Source organism: Xyrauchen texanus, chromosome 27 (genome assembly GCF_025860055.1).
Source record: "Xyrauchen texanus isolate HMW12.3.18 chromosome 27, RBS_HiC_50CHRs, whole genome shotgun sequence".
In the NCBI taxonomy this organism is placed as follows: Eukaryota; Metazoa; Chordata; class Actinopteri; order Cypriniformes; family Catostomidae; genus Xyrauchen; species Xyrauchen texanus.
The window spans coordinates 35503651-35525659 of NC_068302.1; the positions used below are offsets into that span (position 1 = coordinate 35503651).

The 22009-nt window shown below is 37.6% G+C and overlaps 1 protein-coding gene across 2 annotated transcripts; it reads right to left on the reverse strand.

Moving 5' to 3' along the window:
- Positions 1-822: 822 nt before the first annotated feature.
- Positions 823-21137, reverse strand: brpf3b (bromodomain and PHD finger containing, 3b). Of its 2 annotated transcripts, none has more exons than XM_052094541.1 (13): positions 20643-21137; positions 17138-18689; positions 16132-16288; positions 15897-16028; positions 15035-15163; positions 11441-11753; positions 10860-11144; positions 9567-10151; positions 3947-4019; positions 3763-3857; positions 3564-3652; positions 2334-2488; positions 823-2253 (listed from the first exon to the last, which is right to left on the reverse strand). In XM_052094541.1, exons 2-13 carry the CDS (start codon positions 18652-18654, stop codon positions 2070-2072), a joined length of 3714 nt encoding a protein of 1237 aa, XP_051950501.1. In that variant the 5' UTR covers positions 18655-18689; positions 20643-21137; the 3' UTR covers positions 823-2069. The 2 variants fall into 2 exon arrangements, with proteins under 2 accessions (XP_051950501.1, XP_051950502.1); XM_052094542.1 differs by lacking the exon at positions 20643-21137 and adding an exon at positions 20098-20165.
- Between the last annotated feature and the right edge of the window lie 872 nt (positions 21138-22009).

Consider the following 22009-nt stretch of genomic DNA (forward strand, 5'->3'; position numbering starts at 1 on the left):
TGTTTGTTTTTACACATATTTCTATATGTAAAGCAAAACATTGTATGTGTTTGCATTTGTAACTTCTGAATTTTAACATTCAGTTTAACAAAATTAATCTTTTACACTAGGGAATTGTATTATATACAAAATAATAATAAAAAAAACTAATAATGTTCTTAAAGGAATAGTTCACCCAAAAATGAAAATTCTCTCATCATTTACTCACCCTCATGCCATCCCAGATATGGCTTTCTTTCTTCTGTAAAACAAAAACCAAGATTTTTAGAGGAGTACCTCAACTCTGTAGGTCCATTCAATGCAAGTGAAGCTCCAAAAATCATTAAGGCAGCATAAAAGTAATCCCCAACACTCCAGTGGTATGTCCTCAGAAACAATATAATATGTGTAGGTGAGAAACAGATCAATATTGAAGTCTTTTTTTATTTTTTTACAATAAATCTCTCCTCTTTCACATTCTTAAAGCAAAAGTGCAGATTTATAGTAAAAAATGATTTACATATTCTTTCTCACCCAAAGTGATTGCATCGTTTCAGAAGACAAATATTAAACCACTGGAGTCCACATGGATTACTTTTATGCTGCCTCTGTGATTTTTGAGGCTTCAAATGTCTGACCACCATTCATTTGCATTGAAAGGACCTACAGAGCTGAAATAATCTTCTACAAATCTTAATTTGTGTTCAGCAGATGAAAGTTACACATCTGGGATGGCATGAAAGTGAGTAAACAGTGAGATAATTTACATTTTTGGGTGAACTATTCCTTTAAGAATCATGTTTAAATGAAACCGCAAACACCAATGATCATAGTATAGTTTCAATAGAACATTTATTTCCCCCACACGAGAAAATACTGTTTGAGGCAGGGTTATTTGGTGGGTCGGTAAAATCTGCAGTTTGTACAAGCCTAAAATTTATTAAAGGTTCCAGCTTATAAACGGTCAACAAAAGCTCCACAACTTTCTACATTAAATACAAGGTTTTGTGCTTGATGGTGAATAGGGATTTTTACTTTCTAACAGCATGAGTACAATATATCATCATCCCTCCAACATTTCACCTCGAAATATTAAAAAGAAGCAGAATCAGAACGCACGTGAAGTGAGATCTTAAGAGCCAATTTAAAAGTTTATCTAAAATAAGAGATTTGATTTCCATCTTCAACCAGTACATTATAATTCCTTTATCTCTTAACGGTCCATAAATAAATTAATTTGTTGTATCAAAACTGAGAATATATATTTAACCATAGACAAGTGTGAGCTGGTTCATATGCATGTACATAAAATGTATGCCAGTAATGTACATACTATATGGACATACTCACACTATCTGATATCAAAGACAAGCAGGGTACACTTTGTAGGGAGTCAATCTGAAAACCATTTACACGTCTGTACACAACCGTCTTCATTTCTTCATTCCTCCAGGCAATTTATTTCACAATAAACAAGAGAAAAAATTAAATAAGATACAATATGATAAAAAAAAAACAAAAAGAAAACATAATTATATACATGAGTGTCTTTACAATGTACAAGAAGTGGTTTGTAAAACTTTGAAAAGTAAAAAGCTATCATAAGAAAATGGCAGTGATTCATTCAGACCTTTAAATTCTTTAAGTTAATTCATTTGATCATTTAAAATGATACATTTGCAGAACTTAATGGCTCTGAATGGACCCAAAAGCTAAAACTCTGAGTCTGGATGGTGTAGACTCATCACCATAAAGTGACACCAGTTAAAAATACACGAATCACTGATATAAACTGTCGCCCTTTAGGGACCCCATCCTAGAAAGCAACCTATACCCTCTACATGCCTGAAACAAATAAAAATGGAACTGAAATCGCAAATGACTCCTCAACCAAATCACTGAAGAGGGTTGTTCCTGAACACATTGATGAACTGAACTAAAGTGAATTAAATTGCTCAGGAAACCCATACCTGGAGCATTAACCAAATGTGTTTCAGCTGGCCTGATGTAATGGAGATTGAATACAGAGTCATTTTAGATCGAGCCCATGTGAGTAGTAGACAAGGACAGATGTGGTTGGCTGCTCTGTCCTACAGGTAGTTGGAGCCGACAAAACCATGGTCTCCCCGAACCCGGCTCAGGTGGATCATAGCTCGGTTGTAGGCCACTTGCACAGACTTCCGGATGCTGGTCTTCTTGCCCTCCATCATGCGCAGTTTATCTGCCGTATCGTCCACGCCGAGAGGGGTAACCTTATCTTGTGGCAGCCACTGCCTGCAGAGACAGACAAGAGATGAACTTCCAACACATCCACTGATGGAAAACCAAATACACATTTCCAGTGCTATGCTTACCAGGTGCGTTTGTTGTCAAAGAAGAGAACAAGGAAGAGTTTCTCGCCAGCCTCTTCCTGTCTCTGCTCCCCCAGGCGCAGTACATCAAGAGGGGGAATAGGTATGGGTATTCCGTTATGTAGCAAACCCTCCTGAGGCATTTCTGGATCTATGATCTACAAAACAGGAGCAATTTAAACCATTAAATTAACATGCATTATAACATTCTGATATTAACCAGAATTGAGTTATTTTCTGATATTGATAGTCAATATTCCAATATTCTAGCCATGTGAATAAGAAGGCTTGCGTATGGCTGTATTTAGGGATGCCACGATTATGACGATTAATTGTCATAGCTGTATGTGTGCTTCATAAGAAGTCAAAATTGTCAGAAGTTTAAGGCTTTAAAAACGTTTGAATGCATTATAAATAATATTTTAAATATATTTAAAAAATATATATGTTTGGTCAACTTTAGTCTTGGTCTTTTGTATTTACACTGTTGTGGTTGGAACCCAGCCAACCTGAATAGCTATATTATATTATACTGCATGTATGTAATGGTAAAATATTTCTGTCCAAAATTCTTCACTTTAACACATTACGAAAAGGCTCTCCGATTAAACCCACATGCCCTTATTTCACATGAAGAAAGAGCTTTGAGATTCCGTCTTCATTCTATCATCTCCTTATAAATAGAGAAAGCAGCCATGACACAGGGCTGTGTCATTAACATGCGTGTATGAACCAACAATGACAAATAACATTTACATTACACAACATTTAAATTGAAATGAAACCAGAATGCTTTGTGTTCTCTAAAATACTTGTTTATATTTTTGGACAGTAAAATGTGATTTGAATATTAAGTGCACAATACCAGTTCTCTCAAATAACCATTTAAAGCAAATCACTGCAATCAGATGATTATTTCATTAATCGTGACAGGCCTACCTGTATTCATCAGAATTTTGGGTCATGTGAGCATCTTCTCATAATATCTAAACATTTATTTATATCTGCACATGTTCAAACTAAGGTGAATCTGGTTGATATAAGATACAGCCAGTTCTTAAAAGGGAAATTGTTGAAGAAGATTTGAGGTCCCAATATTTCAAACAGCAAAGTACAATTCACTCAAGGACCTTAAATTAGTGTTCTACTGTTTTTGTGTGTAAAAGTATTCATGACTCCTAAGGATATATAAAAGTGTAATATGCAATGTGCATGTTGAGCGCACACTCTCACCAGAGCAGGGTAGGACGGATATCCTCTGCATTTAGCCCACACCAAGTCCAGAGGTTCAGGATCAGGTGTGTCCCCATTTGACAGCACAACTAAATAACACAAGCATTACTTTGTCACCTTGTGTACTCCAAAAACTAAAATATCTTTATTAAGGGATCATTGTTGTTTCTTTAACTCATTGTCAGGAACAACATCTTACCAGTCCCAGTGTAGTCAGTGTCTCCGTTGACAGTCTCTAAGAACGGCATTTTGGACAAAGCAGGTTTCCCCCGGCTTTTTTTAGGTGGCGAGACACTGAAACCAACAGAGATAATATGAGTTTACATTACATGTGACCTGTAAGCTGCTAAAAGGTCTTAGTCATTAATGTTGTTTTCTCTTACAGTTCTTTGAAGGTTGGAGAAGAGCTGCATTCTGAGTCAGAGACTTTGTGCTTTCGGAATCCATTTGTGAGAGCTAAAAAATACAGACAAGTTTAATTAACACTAATTACAGTTGCAGTGGCATAAATTCAATTCATAGGCTTGTCCTTGCTCTTCTGAAATTAAATCGTTCGACCTACTATGTAGTCATGCTCTAACTTTTTGCAACACAAAGCTCCTTTCCCAGTCCACCCTGATCATTTATTGACATTAAGCTGCAAAAAATTAGTCATTTCAGAAATCGGTTATGACATCACACCCAAGAGAACATTAACATATGACCATCCATAATTTAAATAACTATTCAATATTTGACAAATTGTTACACACACACGCACACGCACACACACACAAACATTCTTCTCACCACAATTGTACAGAGCGGTTATGTTGGTTACAATACACTTTGTCAGTTCGAACCAGTCTGGCCATTTGTGTGTGTAAATTCTAGAGACTGTTGTGCGTGAAAATCCCAGGAGATCAGCAGTTACAGAAGTACTCATACCAGCCCATCTGGCACCAACAATCATGCCACGGTCCAAATAAATGAAATGAAAAATGTTCCCCATTCTGATGTTTGATGTGAACATTGACTGAAGCTCCTGACCTGTATCTGCATGATTTTATACACCGTATTGCTGCCACATAATTGGCTGCTAGGATAATTGCATGGATGATCGTTGGTGCCAGACAGGCTGGTTTGAGTATTTCTGTAACTGCTGATCTCCTGGGATTTTCACACACAACAGTCTCTAGAATTTACACTGAATGCTGCCAAAAACAAAAAACATCCAGTGAGCAGCAGTTCAGTTGAACTGATAAAGTCTATGGGAACTCAGATAACTGTTCTGTATAATTGTGGTGAGAAGAATATCATCTTATAATGCTATACTGAGATGCGGGTTGGTGCTGTTATGGTGGCACAAGGGGGATCTACACATTATTAGGCAGGTGGTTTTAATGTTGTGGCTGATCTGTGTGTGTGTGTATGTGTATGTATATATATGTGTATATGTATATATATATATATATATATATATATATATATATATATATATATATATATATATATAAAATAGGCATGATGAATTTACGTGTTAATTTAGAGCCATTCATTACATTAAAAGAATTATGTTAAATTATTAACAAATAATCATGCCCCTGGACCGTAATAAATAATTTTCTACAATTGGAGCTATTTAAGCTTGATGTACCCTTCATGTTTTCACAAGTCTTTGTCAGCAGGGGGCAATAAGTACAACTCCAGCTGAAAACAAAATAGTCATTTTTGGATGATAAATTTGAGTAATTTTCTATATTTAGCCTATGTTCTACATCTAGATGATCGAATCAGGTATGTGTCGCTAAAAACGCAAGCAGTTTGGCAAAGTGATACAAACAACTAGCTAACTGAATCACTGTCATGAAATCAGCCAGTTAGGCAGTATTAGCAGGCTAGCGGCTTCAAAGCCCTGATTTCATGGAAACTAGCAATGGGGTTCATTACCCTAGCTATCCGGCTAATTCAATATTATTGTGTTCCGAACAAGACAGCACTGACAGCACTTAACACAACAGTAACTCAGAAACAATCACCATTGCTGCTTATCGTTGTCCAATTTAGTTAAATGTCTTTTCATGATCCAGAGCGCTGCCACATGCAAGAAATTGTTTCTTTTAGTGATGTTTATTGGCAGTTGGCAATCCAGATATGGAGCATTACTGAGCTGAAGGGTGGAGTGTCTCAAGAAAGTCTTTCAGTGTTGTCAAACATCAGCTGAAGAGGGCGAAATTGGCAAATTGAAACTTAAACAAAAAGCGGTCAAACACTTTATGTAGAATAAACTCCTAAATTGAGTATACTTTAAAAGGAAACAAGTAATGTTTCATTTATTCTTGAGGTCAAACAAGCATTAATAATATGAAATGTATACTGTGATAAATATCGATATCGAACAATACGGAAAAAATATTGTGATAATTGTTTTGGCCATATTTCAAACTACATTTAAATTGACAACATCTTAAAAACACTGCGTTTATGACGTGACAACCAAAGTAAGACACTTGAAAAGCGTCCGTCTGATGCATATGTATATTGACGTGTCCTTAGGAAAGACCTTATTATAAGTCTATGGGCAGATTGACGAATCACTTGAAAAATGGCGTGGACTATATGATAAAGATAGGCTTAAATTCCGGTGCACACTGTATTATTTTAGCCATGATTCTGTCGTCGGAGGCAAATTTCAGGAATCCTAAAGGATTTCTGTTGTCATAGGGCAAAATCGACAATCTTACAACGTTCAGTGTAACATTCACAGACGGCCAATTAATAGACTTTGCGATGATCTTTAGCATTCAACAAAGTTCTGGCAGTATCAGAAATTTAGCATCAAAGTTGTATAGTGTGAATGCAATTAGGACGGCCAGATGAGATAGTCCGCTCCATTCTCGAACCCCAATTCATTCGGAAAGAAACCTGCTACATGTCTGCACCATAGCAACATTTGTTGCCAGTTATCTCTCTACTCGAGCTCTTTCAATATTTCTTCTTCTTTTCATTTTATATATATAAATAAGCTGAAAAAAATTGGAGGAGTAATGCTTCTGCAATATGAAAGCATTATTAAATAAATACAAAGCTTACAATATGTAAATAAATGATTGCATTTTATTAAAAGGAACTTTATTTTAATTACTATTTTACTTTTAATAAATGTATTTTAAATGTCTGTAGACCTCTTTAGTTAAGATTCACACCACTCCAAATTCATTAAAAAAAAAAAAAATTATATATATATATTTTTTTTTTTTTATTTATAAATTTATATTGGGAGGTAGGGGAACCGGGAATAGGGTGTAAAAATACATTGGTGTCTAAATATGGATTTATTAATAGGCCTGTATGGTATGTAATTCATAAAAAAAATTTCCCCTGCCATATTAACCAGTTTCAACTTAATTGTGAAAATACATAATTACATAGAACATTTGGTTTAGTGTTTTTACATTAGATGACAAAAAACGTGATTAAGAATCAAGTTTTTAAAAAGTATTTTATACATTTTATAAAAATCAGATGATAGCTGGTACAAGTTACCTTCTTCTTGCCCTAGGTTTGGGGTCATCTTATAAAACATGCAAAATGTATATCTAATTATGTAACAATTTACAAATAAATACACATCGTTCTTAATGGTGGAAACAAACACCTAACTTTGTTCAAATTAGCATTCTGATTATTTAATTTGTAATGAAAACATTTGCATTAAATTATAAAAGCGTTTAAAGTTCTTCACTGTGGCGTGAAGTAGTATTTTTACTAGTGAATCCCATTTTATATTTGCTAGTAAACTTTTGGTCACACAGTAAATAAAAATAAATGCCTAATCAACAAAAATGGAGTACATACAAACATATCCAAATAATAACAGTGAAACATTTTACAGTGTGTTTGTCAAGTGGTCTTTTGATCTCAAGTTATGACATTTTTATCTATGCTGATGTCGCTTTGGATACAATTCAAAACCCCTTTGTGTATAGGCTACAGCTTTTTAATACACCAAGCAAAATCACTACTGCACATTAGTGGATCTAATAAGAGTGAGCAGTTGATTCCATATTACAGAGATTGGACCACGACGCGATACAGAAGAGGAATGCGCGTCTGTATGCGGGGGTGTGCAGTCTCGTGGCGCTCTCGTATACCCTACCAGGGTTCGCAACTGACTAGAGTGAAGCATAACGAACTTGAAATATTTTTTAACAAGTACACTCAATAAATAGAGATGGAATGTGTCAAATGGATCAAACAAAAGCCACATGGGAGAATACAAGAAACAGAATGGATTGACATGCAAGCAATTATTTTTCTTTTTAGAATCGAATGTGCCGGAACATCGTGTAATATGGAATCAACTGCTATTAGATCCACAGATCTAATAAATGTAGTGATTATGCTTGGTGTATTAAAAAGCTGTAGCCTATACACAAAAGAGATTTGAATTGGATTAAATGTTTTAATCCAAATCAGCACATACAATTGGATACATTTATAGAAATCTGTCATGTTTGTGCAGTACCCATAGAAAATTTGCAAGTGTGATATATTATCAGCCTACACAGATGGTTGCAATTTTTCAGACCACAAGTCTTTATTTCCACAATGAATCTTTGCTTGTGGTAGCTTGTGGTTACTGTAGGCTACCTCCCCCAATTGCATTAATTCTCAACATCTGTAATTTTTTGTATTTGTGATCAAGCTGTCTTTTCAGTACCGCCGGTCCATATACGCATATTACGCAGTCTGCGTAGGGCAACAACTCACTAGCGGGGCACCAGAAACTCCTCCGGCTGCCCTTACTCACGTTACGTGTTATTCAAGGACTAAGTAGCAGTCACGGAAAACTCACATTCCACCAAAAAAAAACTAAAACCGCACGCACTCACACACACACCAATGACGTCAGAGCTTCCATGAAAGGCGCTGGCTGTTCTAAACTAAAGTGTAAGAGCAGTGCAGATGTGTTAAGTGCCATCTGTCTCTATACATTTAATTTTGTGACATTACATATGTTAGCCAGCAGGTGGAGGCAAAAACATTTTTTTTGTTTGTAATATGAGCATTGTTTGTTGAATGACGTGAAGTGAGTCAGCGTCACTCAGTGTTTACATACAATAGCGCTACGTGATCGCTTTTATTACTATTACACTACTAAAGCTAGGAAATAGCTTTAAACTGCTTTAACAACTTCAACTGAGACACAACAGACTGTTTAATTACAGAACTCAAGGTGCTTACCTCTTACAGAAGTTTCCACATTGGAGAGAAAATACAGTTTAAAGTGGTGGAGGAGATTGCGGTTTCTATAGTGAATGACTCTTGTGCATCGGCTTTTGCGAAATAGGGAGAAATACCCCTGCTTGAACGGTTATTTTTCCACTGAGAAAATAGGATGAATTTTACCAAAATTACATTATCTTCAGAAAGCTGACTAACAGACAACAGCATCATCACATGCTCCATCTCACTCTCACTGACACACACACACACACACACACACACACACACACACACACACACACACACCTCCAATAATATGTTAGAAACAGCCCAAGCTAAAATACTAGTAGTTCTGAAGTGATATTTTTGAGAGGCGTGGATGCATAATTTGGTTTAAATCAGCAATGGCAGATTCTGATCCATCATGTAAGAAAGTAGTTCAATGCACAAATGCGTTTTTATGACCGTACTCAGTTTTTCCAAATTTTTTAAAATGTACTTGTTAATTGAACTGTTGTATACAAGCAATATCACACTCGCAATCGTGCTTTATGGCCCTAAATCAGCACTGCTGTGATAACCTGCGGCCGAATTACAGCAGTGTTGATGTAGGGCCATATCGCACTCTTGCTCGTATGATATTGTTTAAATATATCCTTTTGATTATGTTGTGAAATATGACGTTTTCATGAGATTCATCCACTTACATTACCACATTAACATAAGACCAGTCATAATGCTGCATGTAAAAAAATTCAAAATAATAATAATAATAAAAAAACACATTTTATTTACCAGGCTCTAGAGTGAGTCGAGGAGGGGTTTTCTCCTGCTCACGCTCTGGGCTACAGCTGCGGCTTCTTGCTCTCTGCTTCGCTGGGGTCGATATGGGTGGAGGTGTTGGAGGTTTTGACTGGGCTGAAGTTTCATTCTTGATGGGAGTGGTGCAGTTTGGTGTGTGTGCAGGGTCAGCGCTGACTGCCTCCTCCTTGTTTCCATTCTGCATTTGACTGTCTTTTTCACGCTGAAGCTTTGCCCCATTTTTTGCTTTCTTGAAGAGGACGGATGTTCGCCGTCCGACCCCTCCCATTGTGGGCCGTGTTGGTGATTCGGTGGAGGAAAGGCCGTTGGTCAGTTTGTTCTCGCTGATCAAAGGTAGGCTATCTTCAGGTTTGATGGAGCTGTTCACAAGGGCGTAGTCTGAAACAGTTTCTTGGATCTCGCTGTTGAGTTTGAGGCGCTTGGGCAGGCATGGAGTGGTCCTGGGGTCAGACGTCATGGGTCTGAGTGTTGGTGGCTCCTGGGGGGTGTCTCCTGGAGGAGGGGGCAGGGCTAGACCTGTGGGTTCCAGCATGGGTGGAGGAGTTGATTTAAAGTCATCTAGATGAAAAAATGTACAACCGCACATTAAAGCAATCTGGAATCAGAAAGGCATCATGGCCGTTATATAATAATATTTGCAGCCTGTCTATTAAAATTTAACCTTTCACTCTTTCTGGTTCCGTTAACTACATCCCCAACCCTGAAATAATTGGTCCAAACTATATACTAAATAAAAGTTCTAAACAGAATCCCTAGTATTATTGGTAACATATTTTAATGTTTTTTTCTAAATTAATATGAAAATGTGGTTTAGTCAGTTCAGAGCAAGTCAAGAACTGCTCCGATTGATTAAGTGAGTGAGCAAGACAATGAGCGAGTGATTCAATCCGAAAACGAGTTTGAGTTCATTGCAATACAAAGATGTTACAGACATAACAGTATGATTTTCTGTTAAGCTGCTTTGAATGGACGTGCATTAAGTATAGTGATACTAATAAAAATGACTTGACATATGTATTATTCTGCTGCACCGAGTCTTTCTCTATCATTAAATTATGTTCAGACTGTAAGCTCACAACTCAACTGAAACAATTTATTTTGTTGTGACATCGTAGATTCAGCAGTGGTGCCACCAAAGCACAATGCAGTAAAACAAAGTATTTTAATACAATGTTCTGCAGATGTTCAAGTTCCATTAACAGAAACAAACATCTTGAAAATCCTTTAGTTCCACAATCTTTTAAGAAATGGAACCTGAAGTCTCACCTTTGTCCGATGATGATAACAACAGATTATTTTCACCATCAATCTCCTTATCTTTATCCTCCTCCTCCTCATCTTCCTCTTTGAGGTCTTCATTCAGCATGTGCGAGTTCCGTGTGTGTTGCTTATAGCGAACGTTGTTGATTTCTCTGCGAATCAGGCGCAGACGTCGTGTACGTGCTCCACTCGAGCGCATCAATGTCACCACGTCTAATTTATCTAGCAGCTCCCTCAACTGATCTTCTGTCGTCATGTGCAATCGATTATCAGGGTCTAGCAGCGTGTCCACTACACACACACAAAACACAATCAAACACAAATCAGTTCACAAAACAAAATGTCAACTGCATTCTAGCTGCCATCTTGAAAAATAACCTAAAATCATCTTTTTTGGTCGTCAGATAAAAAAGTAATACGGGCTTGGACCGACATGAGGGTAAAAACTAAATCATTTTAATTTTTAGGTGACCAACCCCTTCAAAGTGTGGATTTTACTACTGCTAGCACAGTACATCATTTTTCATATTAGCAGAAGTATGCATACTAGGATTCAGCCGAAGTTTTAAAGGACTCCTTGTACTCACCATCTTCAAAAGTGCAGCGGTAGTAGTCGTTTTTGTGTGGCGATTCTGGCAGGTGCATGCCTGTGTCCAGGTCAAAGCCTGTGTTTTGGGCCTGTCTCTGGGCGTGCCTAAGGATAGCACCCCCTAAGTCTCGCAGACGTATTGCAGCTTGGTGAAACACAGTGTCTTTAGAATTGTAAAGCAGGCAGTTGGTGATCATGAGGTTGAAATCAGCCTCCAGGTCAGTCACTGAGCAATATTTGTGAGCCTCCAATTTGGATTTTATGGTGGAGAAGTCCATGGGATGCAAGACAAACTCCAGGTAATCTGGGACCTGAGAACCAAAAATACAGTTGTTATTTTAGACTTGAAGCTTCAGTTCCCATACTATAGGGTATATACAGTATTGTCTGTATATAAACTATATTATAATTAGGTATGCACCAATACCATTTTTCGACTCCCGATATGACTCCTGAACTCTGAGTATAGGCCGATACTGATTCACTACCAGTCTTGCTTCTTTAATAAGCAGTTTAGAATATCTATACCTTACTGGGTGAAACTGATTGGGGGAACTCTTATAAGTAAAGAAACCAAAACAAATAGAGAGTAAAAACAAACAAAAAAACGATTATATAAATAATATGTAACCTATTAAGAAAAACTATTTTTAAATAGTCTACTGGATAATGCAGCAGCAAAATTAAGAGTGAAGGCCCCAGCTCAAACATGGAAAAGTGTTTCATTGTTCTTTGCTCAAGAGCAAGAAAGAAGTTCGAAACACAAAACAAGGACATACTGTTTGTGAACATCCAGACACACGGCACAATTCTGTGGGAGTTGTTTAGATGTACATTTAAATACGAGGATACTCAAGACTACATGTATACAAGAATACATTAACTAATATGATATTAATATGTGTTATAGAATGAGGCATGAAGTCATTGATGAGTAGAATTCACACAAGATCAGTTAAAGATTTTTTTGAACCACTCAATGATGATTTAAAGAAATATATGCAGTTGAAAATGCAAAATGTTCTCATTTATACTCCGAATTCATAGTGCTAATGCGCGAACACTATGCGGCCATAATAGGATAAGTTAATTATTTTTGTAGACTTAAAAAAAAGCATGACATGGTCTTGGAAAATGTCACTATGCGAACAATCGTACAGAAATAATGCTGCACGGCAGTGTGTACATTTTGACTGATCTTCACGGACTAAACAACGAAAACAGAATTAGCTGTCGGCCTCAAAGTAGTAGTTGTTTCAGGCAGGGACGGATTATGGCTTGCAAAGGCAATTATCTCCAAGGGCCACTTAAAGTGTTTGTTGTTCATGCTCAAAAGGGTTTTCAAGCAGGGGAATCACCAAACTAGATTGCGCAGCCTTAAAGCCCAGGGCACCCCCGGGCAGTCAAGGGCCCCTGGGCACTGGCCCCATTGGCCTGGTCGGTAATTCGTCCCTGGATTCAGGTCTCATTTACCGATGATGCGGACCAAATGGCAGTAAAAAGATGTTTAGCAGACACATTCCTAAAAGTTTGCCACCAAAATGAACTCAAAAACACCTTAGTTTTGGCCAGATTTTGTTCTAAATGACCCGTTTGTTCTTAAATTTTGTATTAAGTCAAGTTATTTTTATTTGTATAGCGCTTTTCACAACACAGATCATTTCAAAGCAGCTTTACAGAAAATTCTGCTTTAACAGAAAAATGAGCTGTAGTATAGTAATATAGCAATGAGCAGGGTTTTAAAAGTCTTAAACAGTAAGCACCCCTTCTGACAAAATGTAGAAGACCGCACCTCTCTTCTCAACTTCTTTTTTTCTCAAATTTATATTCATAAATCAATGTCGTATATAGGCCTTACAATAGCAAAGTAAATAATAAATAAGATTTAGCCTATGCTAAATGTCACAAATATATTTCTTCCACTAAAAACAGCAGTACTTTCTAGCTACATATTTGAAGTTTTATCAGGTATTTTCCTCTAGTGTTAGATTATCAAAATTCATCATATTTCAGGCATTGGAGCAATTCACCAATGATGATCAATAACCGTAAATTCAGTCTGAGAGACTCATTTGGCAATACGTCATACACTGGTTAATATGAAACAGTATACTGCATTATTTTGATTAAAAAAATACATGTTTGCCGTAATGACAATGGAATTACTTAACTGTTCTGAAGCTAAAATGTTTGACACAAACGCATGAATACATATCGACCCAATATCATGTTGAACTCGTAACAATGGACACGTCATGAAGGATGAACAGAGGCAGAGCTATATGGATTTATAACAGATTTGCGAGTGCATAGGACACGTTTTGAGCATGCACACGCACTCTATGAGTGAGAGCAGGGAGATTTCAGAGCAGTGTATATTTAAGAGTGCACGTTCAGTTTTGTCCGTGAGTGAAGGAAATCTGCGTGCGAGTGGAGAGATTAGTGCTAGTGCAATCGGTACATATGGATGCGCTCTCGCATCAGTCGTATGCATTCGTTCACTACATTTAATAGTATTATAACCCCATAAAGGTATCTGAACTATGGTCCATTAACCTATTCATTTTAATTTGTCTTGACAATACATTTTTATTCTATTTATATATATATATATATATATATATATATATATATATATATATATATATATATATATATATATATATACACATTTATATTCTATGTAACTTTTGATTTTACTTCAATTTATCATCAAACTCCACACCTCCCCGACATGCTCTGGCACCTCCCTGGGGATGTGCGCCTCCCAGTTTGAAACTGTGGTCTTACGAGTCATAAAAGTATATTGGGGCCTTTATTCCAGTGAAAGTCTTCAGTACAAAAGGTCTCTTGCATCTGGAATAAATGTAAAAAAATTTTTTTTTGCTTATAAATCATTTTTTGGAACCCAGTCAAGTTAAATATTACTGTCATTTAACACAAATAATAATACATTGAAATAATAATAATTTGTATTATTATTATAATGAATAATAATAACAATAATAAATATATACATTTTATTATACAATAGTAATGTATTTAAGTTGTAATTTCTTAACTTTAAAGCCTTGGGGCTTTTATTTTGACGGAACACTTCAGGAAGACGTTGACCACAGAGTGTCTGTGAGTGGGCTAGTTCACAGTAGTTTAATATGCTATTCATTCAAAATCTGGCAAATTGCTCCTCTGGATCCGATCTCAATGCATGTTAGAAGTGAACCAAACTATCGAGCATCTACATCTGAGATGTAGTTTGTGTGTAGCGTTGTCATATGTACTACTTTTATGGTGCTTTTATGCATTTTTTGGAGCTTGATGAAACTACCATGACCAACACACCAGTATCACATTTGGATCAGGCTCATCCACTCCAAAGGATACCCAATCCAATTAAAAACATTAGTATCAGAGCCAATACCGATCCAGGTATCGGAGCATCCTTAATTATAATACCCTTAAAAGATATAGCATTTTAAAGCGTTAATTATTGCTCTTAAAAACAGATAAAAACATACAGAAATGATTCAGAAATGCATAGTGCACTAACATAAACATAAAAATTCTTGAAAAACTTGATACATAGACAGACCTCTTTCAAGTTGACAGGCTGTGCAAATATTTTTGCAGTATCTTTCTCCTGAAGTTGCTCTAGTGTAGAGCGCAGCAGAACCAAAACCGGAGTTAACAAGTGCTCAGTCTCTGCCTGGAGAATCTTCAACTTCAGAAGCAACAAAAAGTTACAGTTAGACAACTGGCAAATTTTTCTGCAATTCCCAGGTCAAGGTGACACATCGCAGATGTTTGCAGATATCATTAAACACTATCTAAACAGATCAGGCACAGGTTTGTTGTTCTGTAAACAAGATTCTTGTATTGTAAACGATAGTAAAGCTTCAAGTCAACTATAAAGCCTTGTTTAAAATTCTTAAGCCATGATGGAAAAGGCTTGTGTCAGGTCTTAAGTAACAATTACTGAATGACTCTTATGAGCCAGTTCTTTAACTAAATCAGTCAAAAAGGTTTGAATAAATCTCACAAATTGCTTGTTGAAGCTGTCAGTGCTTACTGAATTAAAACATCACTCACTGACAGGGTGATTAAATGACATGTAGTTAAAGATACACATTCACTAAACTGTTTTGTTGTAATAATAGTATTTTAATAAAAACAGTGGTGCAAAAATAATATTGTTTTATTCACTATGGGGGGAGGGGACTGAAAGGCTCCACTTTAAGTCCATAATAAGTCATCTGCACTTGCAATAAAGACAAAGTTAAGCTTTCAGCACTGTAATCTTCCAAGTTAGTTAAAACCTTAGTTCAACTTCATTCAGGGCCAAAATGTCTAAAGAGACCTTATTTCCTGCATCATTGTTCATTAAAGCTAACCACAGGACTTCACAGTAATCATGGTACAAAAAATACAGTACATTTAGAGAAGCTATATGTTACCTGCTCTCTCTTTAGTTTCTCTCGCTTACGGATGAGCTCTATCAGCAGTCGAGCTCTTTCCAGATCATGACGAAGCTTCTGCCAGTATTTCAGCTCTTCTCTCACAGCATTGAGCTTCTCATCTGGCTCCACCTACATGGATTATTCACAGTTAATAACAGTCAAAGACTTGCAAACAGCCCACAATATTACAGTTATGAGTAATGGGTGTGGCTTAAGACTACAAAATACTGACCTGTTCTGCACTCCTCTGGCCCTGTAGATGCGAATGTAAACGGCGAATGAGAGGCACACCGTTGCGTGATTGACGCTTGAGTAACCAAAAGTTATGCAGCCTCTGCATAAACTGATTCTTTCTCTGTATAAGAACATCTTTAGAAATTTTGCTCAACCTGTAACACCAACAAAATAATCAAACAGTAAGCTTTGCTAAACATTTTATTATTTTCTCACCGTAAGTGCACTTTATTCACAGTGAAGCATGTAGCACATGCAGACTATACACTTATACAATTAAATCATAGCCTTTTGCAGTTTAATAAGCACATTTCCCATGTTGCCTTTAAAATAATACAGATTCCCCCCAAAATAAAAGCTCCATTTAACCAGTCGCATGAAAGTGAAAAAATGCGATAGACAAATATAACTTCTGTATAGTAAAATGTAATATTCAGTGTAGTAGTGGTAGTAGTAATAATAATAATAAAGCATAGACACTCTTCATTTAATAAAAAAATTATGCAATGGTATGCTGAACGGTAATTGTTCTGTTTTCAATTGATTCAAATTCAATGAATGATTTTAATATTTTTTTAATGATAAAATGTAATTAACCTTTAAAACCGAAAACACGGAATTTGGGAAAAATAAAACTAATTTTATAGGACTCTAAATGACTCTGGCACTGCCAGCACCATACTCTACTAGTTGAGCTACAGGAACCCCTTATAATGACAGTTAATATTGAACATGGTGCTTTTGGTGTTCGTGTATTTTCTGGAGCACGACAGATGTGATCACTACTATTGTTTTATGGAAAGAGCGGTTTAAAAGATTCTTCAAAAATGCCTACTTTTATATTCCATGGAAAAAATAACAGCATACCGGTTAGGAACAACATGGGCATGAGTAAATAATGTCAGTACTGTCATTTTTGGGGGAATCTTTTTATTGTATTTGAAACTTTACTTTCCATTTCATGTCCGCATGTGAACGAATTGTGTTTAAAGCGATACTAGTACCTGTGAGTAGGTATTTCTGAGACCATCACCAATGGTGTTGCCACCTTTTTGGATGCCTCTTCTTTCTTTCCTTTCTTCTGCTGCTGTTTGGAATTCAGTTTATTGCTTCCTCGCTGTGTCTTTAGCTCTGGCGTCTGAATATAGGCACTGCGGCCCCTGTTAGCTCTACACCCCAAAACCCGTCCCCCAGTTTCTTCATCATCAGAGCCCTCCTTCACAGGCGGTGAGTGCGCCTCACAAAACGCCGTCTTTTTCACCGAAAAAGTAGTCCCATTCACAGTAGTCTCTCGGACTGGTTCGATTTTCATAAAGAGTCCCGCTCTCTGTGCACAAGTTACATGGAACGCTGTGTAGCAGTTGGCTTTGTGGCACTGGATAGATGCCCCACAACCTTTCTGCTTGCACAAGTAGCATGTAAGCTTCCACCTAGCTGGTGGAATGTTGTCAACACCCTCAACGGGTTCAAGAAAGACTGTGTTGGCAAAACACACCTCTGGAATCCAAATAGCACAGACCACGTGAGCCCAACGTCCATCGCTGGTCTGTTTGAAAGCTGCACCCCGGTTAGGGCAAAGCACACAGTCCACTGGGCGAGAGGGCGACTGCAGGCAACACCGGCAGAGCCACTGGCCCTCAGGGATGTAAGGAACTCCGTAACACTCCTGGTGAACAGCCAGATTACAGATGTCACAGAACAGAATGACATTACTGTTGAGACATTCATCGTCAAGACAGACGCAGCAGAAGGCGTCCTCGTCAATGACGCTTTGCGAAAGTGCATGGCTTCGAGACTCCAAGAAGGACTCCTTTTCTAGGCGGTCCATCAGGAGCTCGAAAGTATCAGGTGACACTTGCGGCTGGCCTTCGGACTCTCGCTTGTCATTTACCAGCTCCAACCAAGCCATATCTTCCTCGTCCATATCATATTCTGCATCTGTTTCCATCTCCTCACTAGACTTTTCAATGTAGCGGTAGTATGCCATAGGGCGTGGGGTAACCTCCACTGGTTCGTAGGACTCCAGCAATCTAAAAGTGGGATTGGGTAGGGGGCCATGTTGGCTGTGCAGATTTGACTGTGTCTGAGATTGTCCATGAGCGTTGGAGCAGTGGTTTTGCGATGAATGAGACGATGAAAAATTCTTTGTATCTTTCTTTTTGCCTCTGTGGGCAGCTGATCTGCGTGGCGAGCTCACAATTGCAGTCACTGATGACTGCTCGCTGTTCTCTTTGTTGCTGTTGCACTCCGTAATGTCCTGAGCGGTCATCTCGTCCTCAGTGATGACTGGAAAGCTGTCAAAGATGCTGATCCGATGCAATCTTCCATCCAGGTCCACTTCTACAATCTTCTGAGCCTGGGCATATGTCAAGGTTTCTCTGGTGGGTGAAACTTTCGGCCGGTAGGGAGAGGGTGATTGTGGCTGTGATGCCCCCCTACCTGCTGCAGCTGTGTCTACGGCATCACTTCTTTCGCTTGCCAAGGCCCCGGGCAGGCCTCCCCTCTGCCGTGGTTTTCTCATAGGCACTTAAGCCACGAGGCACCTTGTACCTTGAACTGTATAAAAAGCAAGAAAGAAATCATAGTACAAGATATCTCAGAAGTCTTGCATTTAACATTTTGCAACAGCCTCCAAACACGATTATTTTTTCCCCTTTTCCATTTACAATAAGCCATGTCTTGCAAAAAGTCAACGTTGAGAAGTTTTAGACAACAACCTGGGTCGAATGAGTCGCATGGCTTTAAATACCGTGCGCACGCTCTTGTATCACGGATGTGGTTACAACCCACATCATCACATGCTGATTGCAAAATATTTTCAAGTCTTTAACACATTCCGGTTTGGGTTAAAAAAAAAAAAACATTATTTTCCTGTTGGTAAATTTTACAATCAGCATTAAGCAAAGCATATGTGACGTTTGCACTTTTATGATCGTTCAATATGACTACAAATGTACTAGGACTACTTGGTTTATTTGACTACTTTTGTGGAATAAACAATACTACATAAAAATGAAACAAAATAATAATGTGGCCAACTGTTGACCAGGGCAAAGAAACGTAATTCTTGAAAGCAAGAATGTCATTGCTTATAAAACTTGTACTACAACTCGTACTTCTCAGTTCAATTCATTATAATGTTACATAAATGCAGTGTTGTGGGGTAATGCATTACTAAGTAATTAATAACTGTAAATAAATGACTTTTTCAATGAAAAAAGTTAACTAAAGGATTACTCTTAATTTTTTCAGTAATTTAATTATAGTTACTTCTGATGTATTTGTTAAATACTGTATAGATTCTACAACAATTATATAAAACAATTGTGAATTTAAATTCGTTAAACCGTTAAAATGCATGTTTTCCGATTTAATACAGCCCCCTTAAGTTTTTTTGGCCAGATTATGAATGACATATTTGATTTTATATGATTTATTTGAAAGAATTAAAAGAACTATCATGTCTATCCTTGTAATTGTCATCTGGTCGAAGTTGATCAGGTTTTAGAAAGTAATTAGTAATAAGAATGCAATTACTTTTCAGAAAGAGTAACTAGTACAGTAAAATACAGTGTAGAATAGGTAATTAGCAGTTAGTAATTCGTTACTTTTTTAGAGTAACTTACCCAACACTGCATGAATGCATAAATCCAAAAATTCGTTAGACCAAAAGGAAATAAATATAACTCGTGAGAATGTAAACCCATCCTTTACCAGTCACGCAGATGCCTTTTGATTATACAAATTCATTGGCAGGATTAAGTTAAGGCGGACCGCCAATTTTTAGAGTGTTTTTATTTTTGCTGTCCAATGGGCGGGACTTTTGATGTTATGGACAAGGCCTCAATCGCTTTGTCCTCTTGCTGTCAACACTAAAACCATTTTTAAAGATTACCACCGTCGTGACACAAAGATATAAACCACCCTATACACTTTAACTGACATATGCCATTAAAAAACTTACGTAGAGTTTTTTGGAATGTATCACTCAAGTGAGACAGACGACCGCCAGAGGCTGCAAAGTTTATCGACCCCCACATACTTAGACAGCCAATCACAGGCTTCCACCCTCTCCGCCTATCCAATCAGCGGCGAGAAAAGGTATCATGCAGGCCACTAGTTCGGTTGCGCGTCCTCGATTCTAGGACGAAACGTCAGCCATATTTACAGTCTAGTATAACTTCAGATTCGTGTAAGTTTACCGTGTCCAGTGAACTCCCTTCCAAAAAAATAAACCGTGACAACACCATTTTCACTTAAAATCATAAACATGTTCCTCTGAGACAACGAATACACGAACACATATTACGAATAAACTCTGAGGCGAAATAAACACCGAGACAGCTAAAGCTGGCGTTAGCTTGCGAGCTAATTAGCCACTCTCGCCCGGGGAACAGCGCAGAAACGCCGCGTGCAGTAACCGCTCAGCAAGAGACGTTCCATCTCAACCTTACTCGTGCCAAACACACCAAATACATACGACACAACTCGATACAATCAAAATATTACCTTATTTTCCGACCGCAGTTAGTCCGCCGGGCGCGGAAACCGTCTGTAGATACGCAGAAACCTTTTGGTGCTGGCTGTGTATGCTGGCGGCTTGGCCGAAAAGCCGGTCAAATTTTCACCGATAAAATGTCCTGCCGTCTCTCAGTCCTCCATAGTTTCATCCTGTAAATATGTTCTGCCCATAAATGTATCTGAATGCATTTCTCGCATCCTAACTTCTGACTGAGACGAGATCGCTGTCGTGGGTTTCTGACGAAGCAAGCTAGCTACTTTCAGCATCGAGTACAACCGTCGCTGCCTGGGTAGATAGTTAGTTAGTTGCTCGCCAGACACAGAGAGGCAGAGCGGAGCTTTCAGTCGAGAACACGCCCCTTCAGAAAAGCAGGCCATCCACTATGTCAGCTTTACGACTGTTTTAATAATGCGTAACGATGGTGGTGTTTATGTTACTTACGATTGGGGCTAGACGTTTTAACTATTTCAGTGTGTAAAAGTGCAATGGTGCATCGCACACAGTTCATGCAATGGCCAGAGTTCATCCCGACCTATCAGCTGTAATGCATGCAGCCCTATTGGTTGAAATGGTGCAGCAACGGGATTTGGCCAGTGAGCAGAGGCGCAGCATATTACAAAATGAACGAAACATGAGTAATTTATGTTAACAAATATGATCAAGTACCCTGCCGAGTACAAATAGACAGTTTGCGTGATAAAAAATATACTTTGCAGTACACAAAACATGGGTATATTTAAAGTAGAGTTGAGTAAGCAAATTATAATAATAATATACCTATTTGCTCGAGCACTTTTCTAGTTCACCCAAAAATTTTAATTCTCTCATCATTTACTCACTTTCATGCCATCCCAGATGTGCATGACTTTCTTTCTTCTACTGAACACAAAGATTTTTTAGAAGAATATGTCATCTTTATAGGTCCATACAATGAAAGTGAATTGTGGCCAGAACTTTGAAGCTCCAAAAAGCACATGAAGGCAGCATGAAAGTAATTAATGTGATCCCAGTGGTTAAATAAAGTGGTATAATTGAGAAGTGAAGTGTGAATGAGAAACAGAACAATATTGGTAATTTGTTACTATAAATTCTCCTCCCTGCACAGTAGGTGGCGATATGCGAATCGCAGAAAAAAAAGAATGTGAAAGGGAAAGTGGAGATTCATAGTATATTAAAAAAATGACTTAAATGTGTATGTTTTTTACTCAACTATCATATTGCTTCAGAAGTCATAGATTCAACCACTGGAGTCATGGAAACATGGATTACTTGTATGCTTACTTCATATGCTTTTTGAGCTACAAAGTTTTGGTACCCATTCACTTTCATTGTATGGACAAACGGAGCTGAGATA

Bases quoted from the DNA above. Each gene is read 5' to 3' on its own strand.
- brpf3b (XM_052094541.1), bottom strand. From the start codon at position 18,654: ATGAGAAAACCACGGCAGAGGGGAGGCCTGCCCGGGGCCTTGGCAAGC. The intron at 11,754-15,034 runs GTCTGTCTATGT...TTTGGTTCTCAG, and splicing joins AGCCTGTCAACTTGAAAGAG to GTCCCAGATTACCTGGAGTT. The intron at 3,653-3,762 runs GTAAGATGTTGT...TGTGTTATTTAG, and splicing joins CACTGACTACACTGGGACTG to TTGTGCTGTCAAATGGGGAC.